The sequence below is a fragment of the Pelecanus crispus genome, chromosome 1 (genome assembly GCF_030463565.1).
Source record: "Pelecanus crispus isolate bPelCri1 chromosome 1, bPelCri1.pri, whole genome shotgun sequence".
NCBI classification, from domain to species: domain Eukaryota; kingdom Metazoa; phylum Chordata; class Aves; order Pelecaniformes; family Pelecanidae; genus Pelecanus; species Pelecanus crispus.
In genome coordinates this window covers 167,154,953-167,176,987 of record NC_134643.1, presented here as the reverse complement: position 1 = coordinate 167,176,987, position 22,035 = coordinate 167,154,953, and the positions used below count along the sequence as shown (strand labels likewise).

The 22,035-nt window shown below is 40.6% G+C and overlaps 1 protein-coding gene across 5 annotated transcripts in view; it reads left to right on the top strand.

Moving 5' to 3' along the window:
- FARP1 (FERM, ARH/RhoGEF and pleckstrin domain protein 1) overlaps positions 1-22,035 on the top strand; it is a 172,761-nt gene that overhangs the window by 102,982 nt on the left and 47,744 nt on the right. For 2 of the 5 annotated variants that reach the window (XM_075716494.1, XM_075715744.1), the window contains exons 3-11: positions 4,552-4,594; positions 5,687-5,765; positions 8,222-8,319; positions 13,017-13,131; positions 14,295-14,442; positions 17,117-17,212; positions 17,753-17,916; positions 19,556-19,624; positions 20,355-20,418. In XM_075716494.1, the coding sequence (XP_075572609.1) occupies positions 4,552-4,594; positions 5,687-5,765; positions 8,222-8,319; positions 13,017-13,131; positions 14,295-14,442; positions 17,117-17,212; positions 17,753-17,916; positions 19,556-19,624; positions 20,355-20,418 (876 nt within the window). Of the gene's footprint in view, positions 1-4,551; positions 4,595-5,686; positions 5,766-8,221; positions 8,320-13,016; positions 13,132-14,294; positions 14,443-17,116; positions 17,213-17,752; positions 17,917-19,555; positions 19,625-20,354; positions 20,440-22,035 lie in introns of all 5 variants that reach the window. The other 3 variants (XM_075715057.1, XM_075714336.1, XM_075713595.1) reach the window with 2 other exon arrangements.

The following is a 22,035-nucleotide window of genomic DNA, read 5'->3' as shown; positions in this document are numbered from 1 at the left end:
AAACAGTATCATGTAGCAGAGAAAGCCAAAGGCTAATGACTTCTTAGCCTCTAATGATTTTGTTTCTGAAGTTTGTTTTACTTTAGACTTACTGGGTGACCTACTGGCATGTGTGCTGGTTATCTGGATTGTTTGACCAGTACATTCTGGTGCATACTGGATTTCTTGACTGTTCAGTGAATTCTGCACCAGTAGCCTGGCTGACCAAAATTAAATGACCTGGGGCAATTAGGAAAAAAAAAAAAAAATCTATTTTCTGTCCATCTATATAAAATTTCTGTAAGGAGCACTATTTCTTAACAAAAGAAACAAAAGAGGATTTATCTGCTGCTGCAGTAATCTGTTGTCATGCCTTCGTGCAGGCTTACACAGACACTAAAACTGAACAGCATTGATCAGAATGTTTTAGGCTAACTAAAATTGAAGAGGAAATTTTAAAAATAGGACATCGATCTTTAAAAGTGATCTGCTTCACAGTTTGCTCCTGGATTTACATGAAGCAGAGTTTACTAGAAAGTTTTGTCTTCTGCCAGATATCCTTGGCTAATGCTTTAGGTAACTTGAGGGCTTAACATAACTCTTCAAAACAGTGCAACTGTACAGTACTATTACAACAGAGGGTCCATGTTAATAATGACATACTGACATTCCTGACGTATGTATGTATGTAAAGCTGAAACAAATCCTAATGTCTTGTGTATATACAGTTGCTTTTTAGTTTTCTAGAAAATAGAGAAGGTCATTTGATCAACCTTCTCTACTTCACAGGTCATTAAGCTTCAAATAGATGACCATCTGTGTTTTGCTCAGAGGCCTGAAGTAAACTAGCAGTTTTCAGTCTTGTGAAAAAATGGTTTATTTGCTTGAGGCAGAACACAGGAGAGATTGAGGTGCTGCCAGTGCCTGAGGCCCTCGTAATGGCAGGAATTCACTGGCTGGAAATATGTCCAGACGATCACAGTGAGGGAGCCAGGGCTCTGATGAAGAGGAAGGTGGAGAAACCCCTCTAAGGCTATTGCCAGTTTGACCTGAAGGAAAATACCTCCATGCATCAAGCGTGGTAACTCACCTGGCCCCTACTCTTGCAAAACGAAAAATTAGCCAAGTATCTGAGAGCACCAGTCTGTGTTCCTGCTGGTTGTTCCAATCTTTGCTTCTGGAAAAGGGGGAGATCCCCAAATCTTGCCCACATCTAGTCAGCTGTGCTCCGAGAATGGTGAGATTGAGTGGAAGTAATGCCTTTGACCGCCTAAAAGCAACTCACAGAAACTCTGAAGCAGGAGATTTGATTATGAATCGTTCTTTCAATGTGGAGCAGCATTCTGAGAGTCATGTTTACACATAAATTTATCTGATGCATTTGAGGTGAGTGTTCCTGTGGGATTTAAAACTTTCTGAGCTCCGTAATGGCCATAATGTAGAACTCAAGCATTGTGCAAATAAAAAAAAATTGCAGTTAATGGTGTGTCTGAGAAATAAAACACACATGCATATTTCACATTCATATCATCTGAAGAGAATGAGTTACTTTTCCAATGTAGAGTGCAATGTAAAAGGGAAAATAAATATTTAGAGCCTATTTGTTTGGATGTAATCATATGTGCGTAAAGTCATATATTCACAGTTCAGCTGTGTTTGTTTCACGTGAAAGGCTCCAGGCCTCATATCTGACATATTGACGGTTGTATGTCAAGATGCCTGGCATCTGTATACGTTCAAGCGTGCCGTACTTGTAGCAGACAAGATCTGCATGGGAAATGAACATGGAGGGTCTGAGGGCTGTGCTTCCTGCTGGGATGAGGAGAAACAAGGCACTGTTGCCAAGCCTGAGGTTTCATAGAGTTTCACCACACTTGATGTCTGCCCCAATTCTCCAGCTGCTGAAATCCGGTCACTATCGTGGAATGCCAGACTTTGTTTAAAAAGTAAATAATCTAGCCTTTGTAGTTCCAGAGAAAATTGAAAACATGACTCTTAATTGAATCCTCACATTATTTTTCATTTCCAGTTTATAAACCAGTCTCAGATTGGCTGTGTTTAGATAGAGTGTGGGAGTTGCATGATGCCTAAGTTTTGATTGCTTGGGTTTGGTGATAGTAGTGAGGTCTTCATTTTGCCCCACATTTCTCCCCACACATGTTCAATACACACATTTCTAGCATCCAGCAGTCTGGTCAAGGATGTTGTAAATTGCTTGTAGGATGATTGGGAAAGTGGAGAAAGGAATGATGCACTTGTGTGCTCATGCTGTATCATGAAGTCCCTCTGGAGGGAGAGAGATTTTTTTTTTTTTTTTGGTGTCAAGTAAAATACGTTACTCCCATGTTCTTGTAAACTGGCTGTTTCATATTCAAGATTTTTTTTTTTCCCCACTAAACTTGGCAAAGCCCCTGACCTTTGTTGCAGATTATGTACATGCCAACTTTCTGAAACAAAACAGTTTTAAGTTACTGAAATGCCAAGAAGTGTCAAAACCAGTTTAACGTGTGGTAAACACTGTGTTCCTATTCTTGGATAACCAAGTTTCAGTAGCCCTTCTGAAAAAAGACGATTTTCATAGGCTGAGAAACATAAAAAGAATTCCATTGAGAATGTGGGTGTGAAAGGGCAGGAGTGTGAGGTCTTTGCTAATTGGAAACACTCGCATTAGTAATGATGAATACAGCAAACAGTGTTGGAGCAGCTATAGCAGCAGTACAGGCCTGCCTGGCATCTCAGGTGATTTTTCTAAAATGGATATTTTGAATATGTTTCAGTCTCTGCGTAATCTAAAATTATTAAAGGTCAAAGATGTATTCGTTTCAATACATATTCTTTTTCTAGAGGAAGGCTTGGTTAACTCATTTTTCAATGGCTTTAACCTTTGTGACGGTTGTAGGATGTTCCTCCACAAATTCCAGATGTCTCCAAGGGAGGCTCCGTGCAATTTAGTGAGATAACAAAATACAAGTCTTGGGCATAGTTAGTTACCAGCTGAGGACCGTGAGCTGTTGCACTTCTCCAGGCCCTGCAAGTCATTTGGCTTTTACCTTCTGCGTGATTGTCTCGCAACTTCTCGTAATATTTTGCCCCGGCCCTTCTGACTGAGACTGCAGAATGGGGGTTTAGGCTCTGAAATCTCTATTTCCACCCACTGCTTCTCTTTCGAAAGCTGAAGGAAAGACCCACACACCATCCTGACAAATGGGTTGTGAAAAACCAGATGAAAGTAAACTATATGCAGAAGTTACACTGCCCCCAATTAAGAAATCCTAGGCTTGAGCTTCCCGGGTTTATAGAAAAGAGAAAATGTTACACAGCTATAAAGTAAGCTTCCTCCCGCCCACGCTCTGCGCTGTGTCTGCCTCACGCCCTTGACCTGCGAGGACATTCCTGCCCCAGGCGGTGGTGGTGAGGAGACTCCTTCATCTCCGTGGGGCTGAGCGGGGGAGATCCACCTTTATGCCCAGGCCTCATGGTGGGACTCCCGTTGGGTGCCCAAAACCAGGAGGTTTCCTCCTTCTCATTCCTCCGTTTGCCCAGTGTTCCCAGCTCAAAGGCAAGCACCAGCCCCTTTCACTTGCCTTTCACAAGTTTAATTCAGGTGAGGACCACAATGACACTATAGGGCTGTCTTCTTCTGAACTCCTTGTTTCAGTTCTTCTTTCCACAAAATGAATGGTTCCTGACCAAACGTGCCATGACTGTTGGTATCCAAGACAAATGGCGGGGGCGGGATCCCCTCGCTATTTCCCAGCGCTCTGAATCTGTACTGCTTCAAAAGCTGTGCCACGGTGACAGCCCATTAACAGTGCTGTTTCCTGAGCATCTTCCAGGGTTTTGGGGAGAAAATCCACTACATGTAATTAGGGAGAGCATGATGACTACACTGGAAAAAATAAATAAGTAAATGAAAGTCTAAGTAGTTGTCCTGGTTTCAGCTGGAATAGAGTTAATTTTCTTCCTAGTAGCTGGCATAGTGCTGTGTTTTGGATTTAGTAGGAGAAGAATGCTGATAACACGCTGATGTTTTTAGTTGTTGCTAAGTACTGCTTATGCTAGTCAAGGACTTTCCAGCTTCCCATGCTCTGCCAGGTGCACAAGAAACTGGGAGGGGGCACAGCCAGAATAGTTGACCCAAACTGACCAAAGGGGTATTGCATACCATATGACATCATGCTCAGTATAGAAACTGGGGGGGTTGGCCAGGGAGCAGCGATCGCTGCTCGGGAACTGTCTGGGTATCGGTCGGCGGGTGGTGAGCAATGGCATTGTGCATCACTTGCTTTGTATATCATTATTATTATTACCATTATTATATTGTTATTATTATCATTACTATTTTACTTTATTTAAATTATTAAACTGTTCTTATCTCAGCCTAGGAGTGTTTCTCACTCTTACTCCTCCGAATCTCTCCCCCATCCCATCGGGGTAGGGGGAGTGAGCGAGCAGCTGTGTGGTGCTTAGTTGCTGGCCGGGGCTAAACCATGACAGTAGTGTAATAAAAAATGCTCCTTTGCGAGCGGTGGTTTGGTCAGAGATGATAATACCACCTTCTTCTGTTTTCAGGTGTGGCTTGATCTTTTGAAGCCTGTTATGAAACAGATTAGAAGTAAGTACTTCCTTGCTGCCATTTATTTTGTCAATCTGAGAGTTCTTGAATAAATGAGGGCTCTGTCAGTTGGGACCTTTATCTTCTCAAATTTCTTCACTGGATTTTGTTTGGATTATTTTTTATTTCTGTTCTGTCCTTGAAAGATTAATTGTGTGTGCTGTGAAATTATGTCACATGAACATATGAAGGGGCTGACCCAGTAGGAGACAGAGGTTTAGTCAGTCACTAGAAGAGGCAGTGGTGGCAATGGAGGAAAGAGTTTTGTAGAGAAAAAAAGCATGCAGTAAAAGAAGGATTAAAGGAAGCACACATTGCTGAAAGGTAGCAGTAATCAGGGTAAAAGGAAAAGAACAGGAAGACATTATTGCTGGGAAGGAGCTAGCAAATATGTTACAGCTCTCTGGGACATTGCTGCGGAACTAGGGGCATCAGGGAAAGTTATGGTGGGTGGCGGGAGCCAAAAGGAATTGGTAAATAGCCATCAGCTCTGGGAAGAGTAGAAATGAACAGGAAAGGTTTTGGTGATTTTGTTTCTTTGTCAAATATCAGCAAAGTTCTTAATTTATTGAGCTTTGCCATTGAGATTAAGTTTTCCTAGGTGCCTCTCTAGTCATATTAGTCTGAGTGTATGCTCTGGTACCTCGAGAGAGATGCATTGCTCCTTTTGTCACGGGTTGTACTTGTAAGAGTCAGAACAAATGTGCTGCTGTTAAAACAGAAATAGTAATTTGCTAGTGGACTTGAAAAATAGAGTGTATTTGTGGAATAAATAAAATAGGTGGAATACAGCTCCCTCCTGTTCTGAAGGAAAATAGACACATATAATATATTTTGTTGGATCAACTGATGGAATTACTAAAACCTGACTTGGTTTTGGCAGAGTATTCCTCCACCAAGTTACTGTTCTTTTTTATTGTGTGTAAATTTTATTGTGCAATCTGTAAATAACCCGAATACTAACAAAGGACAGGAGGTTAGCATGTACACGTGCACAGCAGGTTCCATGAATCATCCCTTGTACATCATTCTGCGTAATAAAATTTGGCCAGTGTGTTACCTGATGTTCACTAACTTTGACATTTCCCCTAGGACCGAAGCACGTTGTTGTAAAGTTTGTGGTAAAATTCTTCCCACCTGACCATGCTCAGCTGCAGGAAGAACTGACAAGGTTAGTAGCTGCATGACTATTTTTTTGTATTAAATCTCTGGTGGACAGAGGGAAGAATGTGGAATTTGAGATGATTAGGTGAGGATCAATGGCTGTCTCTTAGGATTAGCGTGATGTTATTTGCCCCAACCTTGAATGCACCTGAAAAATAGGCCCTAAAATTCTATATGGCAGTCTGTGCTGAGAGGTTCTGCAAAGCGCAGGAGTCCTTTGCCTCCCTGGATTTGAGGCCCTGGGAGAGCTTTGCTTATCCCACGAGAAGACAGTTTGGCAACAGTGTTCTCCAAGCCCCTTTGGCAGTGGTGTTGGAAGGGACCTGACTAGGGCACGTGTTGGTGCCCTGGGGCGCTTCTCTGCTGAGGGACACATGCGACTCTGCACCCGTGTTTGGGAGAGAGTTGTTTTCCATGCATTGCCAAGTTGCAGCAGCATTGGATCCTATTCCTGTAGCCAGTGCAAATGCCAAAGGTTTGCACAGGTGGAACTGTGACTTTGCAGATGGAGAAATGGAAAGGAGAGGGAATAAAATTAAAAGTAAGAAGAAGGTAGAGAAAGATACACGCATATGCAGAAAGAGTACCTTAAAGGTGTGTTTATTTTCAGTGCATTTCAAAAACTTCATTTAAGCTCTGAATTTCACACTGCATTGGCATAACCAGTCATATTTCTCTGTGAGTAAATACGTATATGAGGGACCTATTAAGGTTCTTCCTCATTAGCATGTCCTTCCTTTATGGTCAGGAACATTGTTTTCTTGCAGTATTTCTTCACTGAAGCTTTTAAACTCTTTCTGATCTACAATATTATTATTTTTTAATTACATTTTTCCATTCTGATTCAGTATTTTTACTATTAGTTTTTATTTTCAATCTTCCCACAAGATGAAGTCCTCTTTTACAAAGAGCTCTTGTGTCCTTATGACCTGGAACAAGTCCACCTGTTCTGTGTTTATCTCTGTCTTGTTTTATTTTGGTAATAAAGCAATGGAGTGGGAAAAACAAAATTATTGATATCTCTGGCTGGCCTGCACAGAGAAAAGTAGAGAAGTGCGGTAGGAAGAAGGATTATTTACTTGAAAGACTGAGTAAAACCAATAAAGGGATGAATGAAAACTCACAATGTGATGTTACTAATGAAACATTTCTGTTTCCAAATAGATGTTCTGCATATCAGTTGCTTAGTATGTGAACTGTAAATTGATTTTTGGTGATATCTTTCTGCTCCTGGTGACGTGTCTCCGAGTCCTAATGACCTTTTTGGTTAGATTTTAAATGTGTATGCTAGGGAACTTGAATATATGTACACAGCAGTGTGTAGGATGTGAAAGCATATCTGCAGAGAACAGCCTCATCACTTGAAGAAGCAGAGAATACAACACTTTTGTACTATACTCTTCTACTAGGTTGAATTTTGTATGGGTAGGCAGATGTCTGCAGCTTTCAAAAGGACATTATTTAGATCTGCTGTATTATTTCATGTACTGTGTATGTTTCCATACTCCTCAAATCAGCTTGCCCTTTTCATTTAATTTACCTACATCTCCTCATTCAGAAACTCACTGTTCAAATGAGAGCTTTTCACTGAACCTATTAAAATCTAGTCTTATTAAAAACTGTTGAGGTCCTAGTAGGAGTTCTCCAGGGGAGCTGCAGCCTTTGGAAGGCTTGCTAAGGTATCTAACCAGTTCAGGTTTCATACCAACTGTAGGAGAAATGCTTACTGCTGGGTCATTTTTTTCTAGGGAAGAATTTGATGCTGAGTAGAACTAAGCAATTTCAATTCCTGTTGAAGCTAGAAGAAATTTAAATGTTGAAATAATGTCGTGGACCTGTGATGTCTCTGCACGCATGTAGAGTTGCCCTACGTGGCTGAGATGGTTTGGAAGCGAATGCGTTAAAAATGGCTGGTGCACAGGCGGTGCAGGTCATGGGGCCACAACAGTATCAGAGCTAGCTAGAGTTGTTAATCGAGATCTTGCTCCTCATTTCCAGGTGAGTGCCAAGGTGGAAGTTTAGAGTTCTCCTTGTGTTCTGCAAGAACTAACTGATAACTCTACATCACTGGTTTATCTGGCATTTCTTCATAGTTACAAGCAGCTCCATTATCTAGTGCCACTTGCTGCGCGGTTGCTGAGCACTTAATAGCTGTCACATTTGCTTCCGCTGTCATATCGCTTCCAGATCTCATTGCTCTGGTTCAAAGAGAGGGAAAGAGAGAGAGCGAGAGACAAAGAGAGGGGTATCTCAGTTCTGCAAAGCAGCCACCATGTAAGACTAATGGCTGAAATACAGTACCTGTTACGTTTTATTTAGCCTCTAAACTTAGGAAATTCAGATCACTTCTTTAGATTCCAGAAAGTGAAAGGAACATGTAGCCAAACCCGAAGTTGGCATTGAAATACTTTCCCCTCTTTCCCTCACGCTTTGTGTAACTCTTTGTTCACTTTTGTTTTGCAGGTACCTATTTGCTTTGCAAGTGAAGCAGGACCTGGCACAGGGAAGGCTAACATGTAACGATACCAGCACTGCCCTCTTAATCTCACACATAGTACAGTGTAAGTACTTTTATTTCCTCTTTCCACGAGGATAAACATTGGTTGGACATGGTTTGCTGGGTTATCTGTTAGTAGCTGCCATAGGGACAGGTTTAAGCCATATGGGCAATTTATTGTATTTCTGTATAATGGCATTCAAATACAGGTAATTTACTTTTTCAAATAACGCAGAGCTTCTGGACACTGGATTTGCATTTTTAAAGCACTGCATTTGATAGTCTGCCTAGGATCATTTAAAAAGCAAACTTTGCAGGCAGTGGCAAACAGGTTGAATTCTGCTCCTGAATTCCTGTTTTATTATACTTTGTATCATGTCAGCAGAGCATTCAAATTCCTGGAGACCTGTATGCTGTCTAGAGAATGTAGTAAATAAACATGCTTAGAATGCCAGACTAAATCACAGTCCTAAGAGGAAACTGATAGGAAAGAAAAAAATAACAGATTTTAAGCTGCTTTTTTTTTTTAAAAAACTGCAAAGTATGCACAATAAGACTGTTTAGTAGAATCATGCATTAACTTTGTTCATCACATCAAAGCTGCTTTTAGCTTCCAGATCACTTGAAAGGCAGCATATGTTTTCCATTTCAAGACTTTATGGATACTCATCTTGAGAATACCATTAGGAAAAAACACTTAGTAGCATGTATAATGGTCATAATAGACCATCGTTTTGAATGGTCACTGTACAATTCAGTATTGTGTATTTCCACTGAAATGCTGTTGTATGGAAATTTCAGTCAACAAAGACGTTCAGAAGCTCTTTAGTGATGAACAGGTAAATCTCATGATGCTTTGTCATAGTCTGTTTAAGTGTTAGGGTAGTTTCTCATCAATTCCTGTTGGAAAGGCAGGAATTGCATGGTTTTCTGTTTGCCATGGTCATCATTGGCCAGCGTGACTGAGTAGCAAGAAGAAGCTGTACAACAGCCTCTGTGAAATTCTGTATTCCTCATATCATTTTAAAACTGAGTGGTTTTGCAGCACAGATGTAAAAAAAAAAAAAAAAAAGAAAAAGTCCTTGGCTAGTGAGCTTTTTGTGTCTTAGTTTTTCCTGTTATGGTGTCCAGCATGCCAACTGTAGTTCTTTCCTTGGTAAAGCTAGTTCTAACTTCCTTTCATCTCAGGAAAAAAAAGTCTTGATCGTTTGGGGGAAACTGAGTATCATTTGTTACACTGCATTCTAGGAGGGTGAGTTTTCCTACTAAATGTCTGTGTACCAAAGAAAGATGTTGGGGAGAGGGCGCACTAATGCATGCATTTCTCTTCATTTAAGGTAATGCCTCATGATCATCTTCTGTTGAGCTCTTATACTTTATATGCATTATTTTCCTTATGATCTCTACTTAGATCCTATTTCATGTCTTACTCATCTCTCACTGATTACTCAGTTAAGTTCTTCGCTGAACCATCTACAGCTCTGGTGTCTGAACTGCTCAGAGTGCAACAGCTAGCTTGTTTTCCTAAAGTAACAGCATAAGAGGATAAAATACAGGATGTCCTTTCACCTTTACAGGCTGTCCCTTTCCCTTCTCCCCACAGTCAAACTCAAATTTAATTCAGTGTTTTTTCAAAATTCCTCCATTATACACCTGGCCATTCCCCCAACACACCGATGCAGGCCGGCAAGAAGCATTCATTTCAAAGTGTGCAAAACCAGCAAATCACCACCATTACTCTTATGCTGCTGAGATGCATTATACTGTTGGATTAAACAGTTTTCCTCAGTTGCTGGAAATGATTGTGATGCATTTGAAATTTTTCTAGTTCTTTGTCCCCTTCACCTGTGAGCTAAAGGTGCAGAGTGATTCTGAACTGAGATTTTAGGAATCAAGTAGTAGTCTTCTTATGGGGAGAGTAAGGTAAGATACTTCTGTACTGAAAAACTGAGTCTTTCCATTGTGTAGGAAGGAGAGAGACGAAAGATTCATCATGCAGAAGTGAGACAGTATTCACAGAATCTGAACTGCCATTTTGGGTAGAGGGATGTTGTGCGTCACGGTGCACCTGCAGTGCTGCTTCCCCTTGCCATCTCCTGACTGCCAGCTGGACCTTTTTTTTGCTGTTTATGATTTTTCCCCTCTCCCTTTTTTGTGTAACAGTGTTTGCTAGAAACCCCTGCTAGAAGTTTGCAACTGTCTCATTTATTTATCCATCTTGTGTCTCATGAACATTTTTCTGTGAAAATTTTCTCTGATAAGAGTCTATAGCTGTATCTTACCCACATGGCTGTCCTTTGTATTTATTTTCTCTCTAGCTTATTATTCAGTAGCAAAAAAAAAAATATTGCGTATTTGTCTGCAACAAAAATAAAACTAGACAGCTGATAAGAGTAATGATATCAAAGTGGAAAGATTAAGAATGCAGGAGGTTAGGTATTGTATGTCTTATTGATGCTGTGCCTATGAGCGGTTTCTGTGGGGGATATCTGATTCCAGGAGGGCCTTCTGTTATGTATACAAGCTTATGTCAATGTTATAGACTGTTTATATGAAACCATAATATGACAGCAAATAGGTTTCTGTTTAAATTAGCATCTATATTACAGAATAAAATTTCTATTTGAAACATTCTATTTAAAAATACCTTAAAAGTATTGTAGAAAGTGTTAGAAGTGAGAGGACACTTTGATACTGCAAATGATGCAGTAGAGTGAGTGTGTGAAGTAAGAAGATGGACTGATTAAAGGAAAAGAGCTGAAATACAAAGCATTAGACATATCAGAAGTGCTAATGCAGACAAATACAACGTGGTGTAATGCACATGCAAGATAAGAGAGAAGGGAGCGTCGGTGGAAATCAATCTTTGGCTAAAAGACATGAGAAGATTTTAAAGAAGAGTTATATGTGAGGCTGACTATTCAAAATATAACTCCCTCTCTTTCTAAATGCTATTAGAAGGGCATTTAAGATGGAGAAGGAGGGCTAAGGAGAGAAGGAAAAGCTGTTGAGGATGAGGTCAGAGAGAACAAGTTCAGAAGTTACTTGAAAGCCAGGAGGACAATTTCGGTAATGGATTTGCAGTTGACAAATGCAGAGAACATTGTAGAAATCACGTAGAAGTGAAATAAAGAGTCTTCTGTACTCTTGGCTCTGAAGAAGGCCCTACAGAAGGTGTACAGAAGTCCATCCATGTACAAGGATGTACAGGGTATGAACTGCATTTTAAAGAATCAAGGCCCGTGTCATTTGAGGTGTTGAAAACTTCATTAAAGAAGAGAAACTTGCCTTTCATTTGAGCTAGGGTTAAAAATGGACCCTAAAGATTTGTGGTGCTGGGGCAAGTAAAACTGGAGTAAGGGAGCTGTTTCTGAGATGGGGACAAAAGAGACATTTTAAAAAGGAGAATTCTCAAAGATTCTGTAGTATTTCTGCTGTCTCAAGGAATGGTTCAGAGCAGATGGGATGAGGAAGGGGGTGGAAATCAGACAGTCTCAGTTATCAACTCTTTCCTACCTCTGACCTCCAAAGTATAAAAAGTCATCATGTGACTGCAGGCAATTTGGGTTGAAAGGTTACTGCTTTGTCATTCGTAGATGCTTTGGTCCTCATCTCTCCTGCCTACATAAGGTTGTTGTTCCCCCTCCTCATTTGCAGATGCATCTGATCCCAGGCAAAATTTTGTCAGAAATTGCCCACAGTGTCTTAAACATCATCTGAAACCTTTCTTTTTTCTAAACCAAACAGAACTGGATTAAGGGAACATCCACATGGGTGGAACTGAGGTGAGGATGAGGCAAGGATCTGAGCTTGGGTCTGTGACATCCTAGGTCAACTGTGCAACAACGTGTCTGACTGCAACTGGATTTAATTTGAGGGCGCTGCATTTTAATTTCACTGACATTATTAAGGCAGCAGCCTTTGTTGTAGTGTTGTTGCTATTATTCCAGCAAGTTTGCAGGCAGAGGCTGCTACGCTGTTCAATGAAAAAGCTAATAGCAGGATTTTCAGAGGCATTCCAAGAATAGCAGGCAACAAGATAGTAATCTGGCACCCACACATAGATTGCCTGCCCCTTCCCCTCCCCCACAAAAAAAGGAAATCTCACTGAATGGGCTGCAAAATGGAAGGTGGGTGTGACATACTGTTGCACACACGGTATTGAATAACTGCAGCAGATGGGAGCGACTTTGAAGAGGAGGGAGACAGAATGTGTCTCAAACTGCTGCAAAATTAGAGGAAGACAAATGTTTCATAACCCCATGAGGTGGAATACATGCTTGCATTCAAACAAGCAAACAAACCATCTCTCTTCAGATTTTCCCCCAAAGATTACAGTCTGGGGCATGGGCCTGGTAAAGGCACCTGGGCACCACCATGCGTGTGAGAGAGATGGATGAGTTCTGCTGAATTAGTGCTGTCCTCCCCGTTACCTCCTCCCCCTTAGCCTGCACACAAGTCAAGGGAGCTCTGAGATGGCTTCATTTGTTCAGTTGGCATCCAACAGCTACTTACTTGGTTGTGGTAGATGGGAGGAATCCTTGTGCTTCTTCTCACATACCAGATACTAACGCAGAGGAGAAGGGAGGAATGTGTGGAAGATAATGTAGTGGGAATCTGAATCATAAAACCATGACACAGCTTGCAAGAAACTATGTTTGCTTCTCTGCCCTCTTCCCAGCTGTCTGCACCTTTTGGATTGCCCAAATAGTTCAGATTTAATACAATGTTTTAATAGACTTTTCTTAAAATTCTCCATAGCTGAGATTGGGGATTTTGATGAAACCATAGATCGTGAACACTTAGCGAAGAACAAGTATATACCTCAGCAAGAAGCACTAGAAGACAAAATCATGGAATTTCACCGTAGTCACATGTAAGACTTTTTGTTCTTGTTATTGGCCTTCTTTTCCTTTAGAGTAGTTGAATTGTAAATATATGCTAGATCATAAGTACAAAAGAGATTTGGACCTCTGAGTTTCTCAAAGGTTACTTCTCAAAAAACGTTCAACGTCCTGAAGGTTACTCCTGCCTTTCTCCTGACATCATAACAAGATGTTTAAAGAGCAATTGATTTTGATATTCATTCAAGCATGCCATTATTTTACAGTCTATTTCATACAAAATGCTTCACTGCTGATTTTGTGCATGCAGGTATGATTGCAAATGATGACTGATTAGTCAGGCACTTCTGACAGCAGTCTTTTTGATTTCAAGGACATTGAATGTTGCTTTTTCACCTTTCCATGCTGTATTTAGAGATGGGTGAAGAAGAGGTCTAATGATAGTTTTAGGAAAAGCACAAAGTGCTTGCAGAATTAGGGATTTGGGGAATAGGATTGAAGATGATCATGCAAATTGGTATCCTAAGGCCTGGAGAAAAGACTAGTAGTAAGAAGATGGTTGAAAGAGTTGCAAATAAGGCATGGAAAAGTGTTTTTTTAATGTTGAGAACACTTCAAGACTTGAACAATTTCATTTTGAGTTACGTTGAATTACATATGAGTGGCAGGGAGTTCTACAGCAGTAATAATCAAAACTTTTGCATAATTCCATCATGATTAATGTAGTGCTTATGGGTTCTCAACATTTATGTTAATGTTTTCATGTCCTCTGTTTTACTTCATTTTGGTATTACATTCACTTTTGCAATGAACGACATCCTTATGCACTTCTGTTCATGATTTTTCTTTTTAAGAATATAGCATGTTTTTCCAATGGAAAATACAAAGAGAGGTAGTGAATTCTGTTGAAGTTAATGGTTCAAAAATCTAGCTGTATCAGGTGTCTCAGAACTGGAGTGATCAAAGTTTCTAATAGACTGTAAAATTTGTGGATTCTTTGGTATTGGTTTAGACTAAGATGAAGTTGTTGTTCTAGCTGATGTAAATCTGGGGACATAGAAAAACCATACAGATATTATACCTCTGACAGGTTTTAGTCTCTTTGATGAAATGTGTCTCTGTTCTCTGGAGGACCTGTTGATCTCTGTTAAAAGGTGTGAAGAATTTGAATGTTTTCTTTCTTTTCTTTCTCAAGGGGACAGACACCAGCAGAATCTGACTTCCAGCTTTTGGAGATTGCCCGTCGGTTGGAGATGTATGGAATACGCTTGCATCCAGCCAAGGACAGGGAAGGGACAAAAATCAACCTGGCTGTTGCCAACACAGGCATTCTGGTGTTTCAGGTTAGAGCTGCTCAGGACATGACTTTGTACTTTATAAAGCAGAGAGATTTCCTACAGCGATAACAGTTCAGGACCTCAACCATGTCTAAAAGAATTTGGTTGGGAAAATTCAGGAACTTCCAAATTTTTTTCTAACAATGACCTTAAACCTTTTATAGCTGCATTAGGTCCTTCACTTCCAGGGACTCTTACCTTGTTTGCATGCACAGGGTAGAACTCCATCTGCAGCCACAATGTGCTGTTCAAGATGCAAACTGATCCACAGCTCACACTTTGCAAGTTGGTCATGCTGACACCTCCTACATATAGGAGCAGGTAGGTCTTGCAGGCATGGTGCATAAAAATGGGTGTGAAGCAGGGACAAATAAAACAATGGACAACTGGAGTACATGGAGAAGGATGTAGGAAGTGAATGTAAGCCGTCTGTAGTGTTACTTTGTCAGTTTTTATGATTTTCTTGACCAGCCTTGGCCATTGTACCTTTGCTGAATCCATGAATCTTACTTCTTTCCCTAAAAGATGCAAAGTATTTTCCTTACATTTCTTTCCTCTCCTGTCCTCCTCCAGTCAGCCTAGTAAATGTTTGTGAAGCACCATTAGTAAATTTATCAAATTCTTGTTCTGCAGTTCCCCTTAGGTAAATAACAAATTGGGCTTTTACAGTTGTGAAGGTACAGATAGTCAGCTGGTGTAAGCTGCTTTCACTTCAGATGAACTTATGTCTGCTAGCATCCAAAATGCTACTTACTTCACTGTGTGTTAAAAACAGTAAGTAAACTGTTCTTTAGAATGTCAAAAAAGACTGTTCATTTTAACTGTTTGACTTCAGTTAAAATACTAGTGTTTCCAACCTTATAAAGTACTTTGTGTCCTTTTATAAACAACAGCAACAAACAAACCCAAAAATATGTGTGACCCAAATGTTCTGAGATCTAAATTTAAAAAAACAAAACAAAACAAAACAAAAAAAAAGCCCTGCTCAACCGAATGGGTTGCTAGTAAAACCCCAAAAGCCAAGCATAGCTTGAGGCATGGGAACACCAGGATGTTGTTAGAAATACATGTAACTCAAATAATTGTATGTTCAGGCCCTTCCCCTGTTCCCACACAGTATTTTTGTCAGCTAAATTAATAAATTGCAAAGCCTTATAAATTAAGACTGTCTTACAGCTGAAAGTATGTGTCCACACAAAACAGCATGGGCCTCACCAAGTCCCAGCAGACTGCTGGGATCCTTACGTAAAGATATATCTGCTGGTTGAGGGCCCAAGGCCTGATTTGTAAAGCTCTAAAACTCAGTCATCTCTTCTTGTCCTAATGCGTTTGGGACTTTCAAAACAGGTTTTTTTGGAATTTTCAGAAAAACTTGGAAATTTTGCTGGATCAAGCTCTAAGACTGAATGCTGAAAAGGAAGTCAGGCTCTGACCTGCTGGAGTCTGCCCAGCAACTGGTGTCTGGCAGTAGGCTTAGGGCTTCCTTCAGGCATTTCATAAGCCAAGAGCCTTAAGTTGATCTTTTTATTTTGGATATAACTGAGAGAAATTGCAATATGAAGACCTCATTAGAATGACCTCAAGGAAAATAAAGGTTCACTCACAAATGGCATAAGCAGTCCTCAAAAAGACTTATTTTAAAGCCTGCCATTTATTTAGAAATTAGTGCTGCTGAATATTCTAAGGGAGATTAATTATGTGATTCTTAGACAGCAGGTTGACTTAGCAGAGATCATCACACTGTCATTACTCCTACATCCGTCTGGTGACGGCACCCAAATCAACATGGGTTTCTGAATTTAGCAATCCTGTAGTAGCTCTCTGAAACTTCTGTGCTGTGCTGTAGGCATGTTTGTATTGAAGTCTTTACTGAACAAACTACTGTAATGAATATTTTAAAATAATACCTCCAATGTCTTCTAACATAGATTAAGAACAAGACTTCTGGGGAGTAGGGGCTAATGATGCAGTGGCTGGGAACTGTAGTATTTTGAAGGTAATTGCTCTCAGGCTTCCTGTTTGCTTCTGGTTTTGGGGGGGAAAGGCATTTCATGACTTTCCAGAGACAAGTGATTTATTTAGGTTCCTTTTACTTCTGTTGCTCCCCTATGAAAGGTCAAAATACTCACAGTATTTTGCACTTCCAATACAAAATTTTCAGTTGCTGGGGTTTTTTTCCCCCAGTTAAGTGATATTTAAAGGGGTGTTTATTTTGCCCTATAGACAGACAAGGAGGAAAGAAATCTACCCCATCAAAGTGAGGTGACCATGTTAGGTGTCCAGATTCCCTGCATTCTCTGTAGCTGGTAGAAAGAGAAGGAGGCACCTCTGGAAGGTGACTTAGCCCACTGAAAATCAGAGTCTGCCTAGTCGAACAAGATAATGTCATCTGGCCAAAAGCTGGGCCACCCTGTTTTGTGCAGTGATACTGGGTCAGATACTTTCACATCAACTCAGTATACCTAGTCTTATAAATATGCAAGAGTTTAAGCATAAGTACCTGCCTTCAGTCACAGCACCAGCTGCTATAGTTTGCCTTATCAGAGGATGAATGATAAGAAATATTATAATTTCAAGTGAAGTGAATAGATGATTAATTTATGACAAGCTTTTTTTAGTGGTTTAGATTTCTCTATTCAGATCTGGAATGCTTAAATTCTGCTGGCTTTGTTCTTTGTAGGGTCACACCAAGATCAATGCCTTCAACTGGGCTAAGGTTCGAAAGCTGAGCTTCAAGAGGAAACGTTTTCTTATCAAACTACGCCCTGATGTGAACGTAAGTCCTTGTCAGGAATTGATGAAGTTGACAAAAAGTTATCTGGTAAATTTCTACGCACAGATCAAACATGTTTTTATCACCTCAAGAAGATTTTTTTTTTTTTTTTTTTTTTTTGTTAATTGCTTGTGTTCACTGTTAGTACTGCACACATCAACCTGGCATCTCAGGTGGGTAGTCCCAGCAAAGGAGATGTAAACTGAATGTCACGGAGTCATCTTCCGGCTGTGACTCTGGTACTATATCATCAGTTCTTAAATTATAGCATGTAAACCACCTCTTGTTGTTAATGTTAAGACCACTGCTTTATCTCTGTCGTATTTGTCAATGAAAGGAAGTTTGAGCAATAGCTCTGATACTGCCAGGCAGATCAGTGATGTCTCAAAGTGGGAAGCATAGGGTCTGTTAAGCCTGAAAGCCAATGAGCTGGGAAAAAGCTTTTTTTTTTTTTTTTTGTAGCATAGCACCTGCTTTGTCAATGCATCTCTGTAATGCGTGTTGCTTGCTTGCTTACATTGCAAATGCTATCTCAATTTTCAGAGTTCGTTCCAGGACACCCTGGAATTCCTTATGGCCAGTCGAGATTTTTGCAAGTCTTTCTGGAAGATCTGTGTGGAGCATCATGCCTTTTTCAGGCTTTTTGAGGAACCTAAACCAAAGCCTAAACCCGTTCTTTTTTCTAGAGGTTCATCATTTAGGTTCAGGTAAGACGTGCATTCTTCTTTCCTGCTTTGTTGCCTCCCCATTTCAAAATCACATCCATAATGGTCTAGGGTTAAACCTATTATTTTCAGCTCCTCTTTTTTACATTGTAGTTTGCTCCTTTATATTTTCCATTGCATCTTCCCAGCCAGAACAATGCAACGAACACTGTAGGGAAGAAGCCTGCATTCATTTTGTAGTAGCTGTTGCAAAGTAGCTTTCTGGAGGTAAGATATGAAGTGTAGAGGTTCCAGCTGGTTTCACATGAGAAAATCCACCTGTGTGCTAAGCAACACTAGCTAGCAACTTTTTGGCACTCTTTGGATCCTCTGCTTCTAGGATGGGATCTTTCCTATGTATCAAAGTAGAGATCCATCTCTATGTAGTTAAAAACAATGTCTTCTAATGCTGAGACCTTTATGCTTGCAAAGGGTTTATGTGAGATGGCTACCTATGCTAAGACCAAGTCTACCTGCGATATTTTTAGAGCTGTAGAAAAGTTTTTAGTAGTTGGGTTATTGGTTTTTCTCTTACACTGGCAGAAGCCTAATTGTAGATACTGTACTGTGTATGCTGGGGGGGAAATCCTTTTATTCATGCAGTTTATTTTGTTTGCGAAGCTGATATAAGCTGAACAGTCAGAAACCCTCTTTGCAGAGATAAACTGTACACTCTAGTTGCCTTGCACAGGAACATAGTAGATATGGCCATTCTCTCTTCCCACTTTGTTTCCTGCCTACAAAGTAAATTAAGATGGAAGGACCTGTGTTAGGGCAAACAAGCTATAATTGTTAAGTTTCTGCCTGAGTAAGTAGAAGACTGTAGGTGCATTCAACTTACCTCTTGGTTTGGAGAGCAGGTTTTGGTTACATCCTCCACTCGCTGTGAGCTGTGCTGCATACGTTCAATAAGTTTTTCCAGGCCTTGTGGTAATTCAGTTAGTTTAAAGCCTGTAATGAAAGGGAAAGATTTTGATCTCTATTGAACATTCTTGAGGTGTGGGTTTCCTTTACTGCTTTCAGTTCCCTTTGGAGTTTATATCTTTGCACAATAGGAAGTGCTGGGCTTTCTCGCTACTTTTTCATGGCCTGTAGCAGAAGGGGAGAGAGTGATTTCCAGCCTAAATCTCTGCAGAAAATGTATGTATGTTTAGTTGGTGTGTTTCATATTAGCAACTGAATCAAGAAATACATTTCAGTGGTTTTCGTCTTGGCTCCAGGTTTTACTGATACCAGGTAAGGCTGGTATTTGACTCTCAAAAGGATTCAGGAATGTTCTTTGTTCATGAGAGAAAAACTTAACTTGCTTAATTTTCTATTATGGTGACTTCCCAGTAATGTAGTACCCTATAAAGGGCACACAACTGAGTTTAAGCAGTTCTGAAATGGCATCAAAAAGTAGCTCCATAGCAAAAAAAGAGGTAAGTAACAGGCAAAATGATAAAAATCTGTGTGTATTTGACCACTTATGATCCACTTATGATCTTACATGAGTTTCTGCTGATAGTGACATATACTTTTCTGGTTGCTGTAACTTCATACGCAGGCCGTATGCATGCTTATGACAACCAGGTAGTATATTGTATTAAATGTGGCAAATTCAGTATCTCAGACTGATATCTTAACTGTGGTTTTCTTCCAGTGGTCGGACTCAGAAGCAAGTTCTTGACTACGTTAAAGAAGGAGGGCACAAAAAAGTGCAGTTTGAAAGGTGAGAGGAAATAAATGAGCTATCCCAATATGTTTTAAAAGAAAAGTCATGAGTTCCAGTTAGTTATATTCTAAGATCTTGGCACCAGTTCAAGTGAAAAATTCCTTCTTTGGTTTGACAGTTTATCACTTGTATAATATCCCCTTCATCCTGGACATTTTGGCAGAAGTTGACATATCCTATAGTTTACTTAAAATCAATAGCCTTCAATCTTTTTTTCATCAGTGAGCATCCTACCATCACAGGTAACTTCCATAATGATTTGCACCCTTTTCGGTGGGATGTGGTTAATGTATGTGAACAAACATACTCACCTCAGAATAAAACTGAAAGTAATAGGAATAGGTATAGCCAATCTCAAGGGAGAGGTCTCCAGGGAAGGCTTCCAACTTGCTAGAGCCAGTTCTGTCTGATCTCAGCTTGCTCGTGGTGAGCTGAAAGCAATGGCCAGAATGCCACAAAGACCATGACAGCAGTTCATTGCTTATGACTCATGTTCTGGTGATAGACCATTTGTGCTTCAGTACCTCTCCCTTTTCTTAAAATGGTATGTTTGCAACACATAGCACATTTACATTTTACAGAAAGGAGGAATGTTTACATGTTTTGGAGCAAACTTTTATGAAAGCTGCTATTCAAAGGTTTTGTTTTGAGGGAGACATGTCTCTTGATTCCTATTTGTAGAAAAAACTGAACTGGCTTCTTACTGTGATTTTTCTTTTATCTCCAGGAAACACAGCAAGATTCATTCCATCAGGAGTCTGACTGCACAGCCTTCAGAACAGCATACAGAGGTGCCAAAACAAGTCAGTGGTGTTGATGAAACCCTGGATCATGCCTTTTAAACAGTTCTTGTTACATTACCCTCCACTGATTGCTGTTTTGAAACTCTATGAGCATAGTTTTCTGCTCACTTTCCATTTAACCAGGAGCCCTAGGTGTCATAAGTTTTAGGTTCTGCAAGTGGAACAGGTTCATTTCCACTGTGGAGCAGAGTTGCTTCCGGACAACCAGACAAATATAAATAGTGAGCTTGTCTGAGCTGTACTGATGACCATCTGAAAAATTGCAATCCACGGTGTTACTGCTGGGGTCCTAGGTTGTAGCTGGTTATTGCATCTGGGAAAAGTTTAATTCTTTTCCTTCTCTGGGGAGTCTTGGTTGCTCATGACAAGGTGTTTTGTTGTATTTACCAGGGAGGAGAATAATTATCTCCTCAGAAAAATTACAGCTCTGGACTTTTAAGCTATTATCTCCAATAGTTACCTGATGTATTTGTCTTATGTTAATAGCTGTTATGCATTAGGACTTTGCAAATCCAATAGCCCAGTTGTGGGAAGGTTGCAGCAGCTGCATGTTCCCAGGTCCAGCTAGTAGTAAGGCTGAGCATGTATTCACAGTAGGCACCTGCATAAATGCACATACACAATATATATACACACATATACATACAGGCAGCCGCACAGGTAAACACAAACAGAAAACAGGACTCCCACAAGCACAAACAGTGCCAGTGGCCTCAGCCTGTTCCACTCTTTGGCTGATCAGTGTCAGAGTTCATTAGTGGAAAATATGTGTACCTATATACGATAGGGATCCCTCCTGCAACTGGTCTTAGACACTCAGTCTCTCCAGTAGCAGGCCCCTGGATCCTCAGGTCTCCCTCCCAGTGGCTGGTACGTGTACGTAGACATACAAGCCCCCAAGGCTCACAGCCCCACTCCCATTGTCAGTACTCAGACCTGAAAACACACGCACACGCACACACACACACTGGGTTCCTCCAGTAATTCATCTTAGACACCCAGTCTACCCAGTAACTGACAGCTGGGTACCCTGGTTCCCAGTTACCTCATGCACAGACACATGCACACCAAAGGTGTCTTTCCAATAGCTGGTCCAGACTTATGACATTACCAGTAATTGACCCCCAGGCCCCATGGTCTTTCCAGTGTCTGGCCTGACTTACACTGTACTTACACCTGTACTTGGCTCCCAACTCTCTTATCCTACTCACCAACTACTCCAACTTAAAGTTTGCTAGCAATTGCGCATTGACCTACCCGCCCAATCACTATGCACATGCTCTGGTCTTTCCAGTTGCTGGCATCCCAGACACTCCCAGACCATGGCTGACGGCTCTGCTGGGATAGCCCCCAGAGAATCAGGGTCAGGGAGCTCCATTTCCCTGACTATGTTGTTGGGGTTGCTCCACCTGCCAGTGTTTCTCTGTGCTCATCTGTGTTTGTGGAGGTGAACCTTTAATCACCTGACCTTAAATTCAGTAGAGCTTAAATGGCAGGAGCAAGCTACTAGGTTAGTGTATTTAAGAATGCTACACACACCTTCACCTTCCTTGCATTTCTTCCCTTTGATACTCACAGGCTCTCTCACTCCTGCAAATCTAAGAA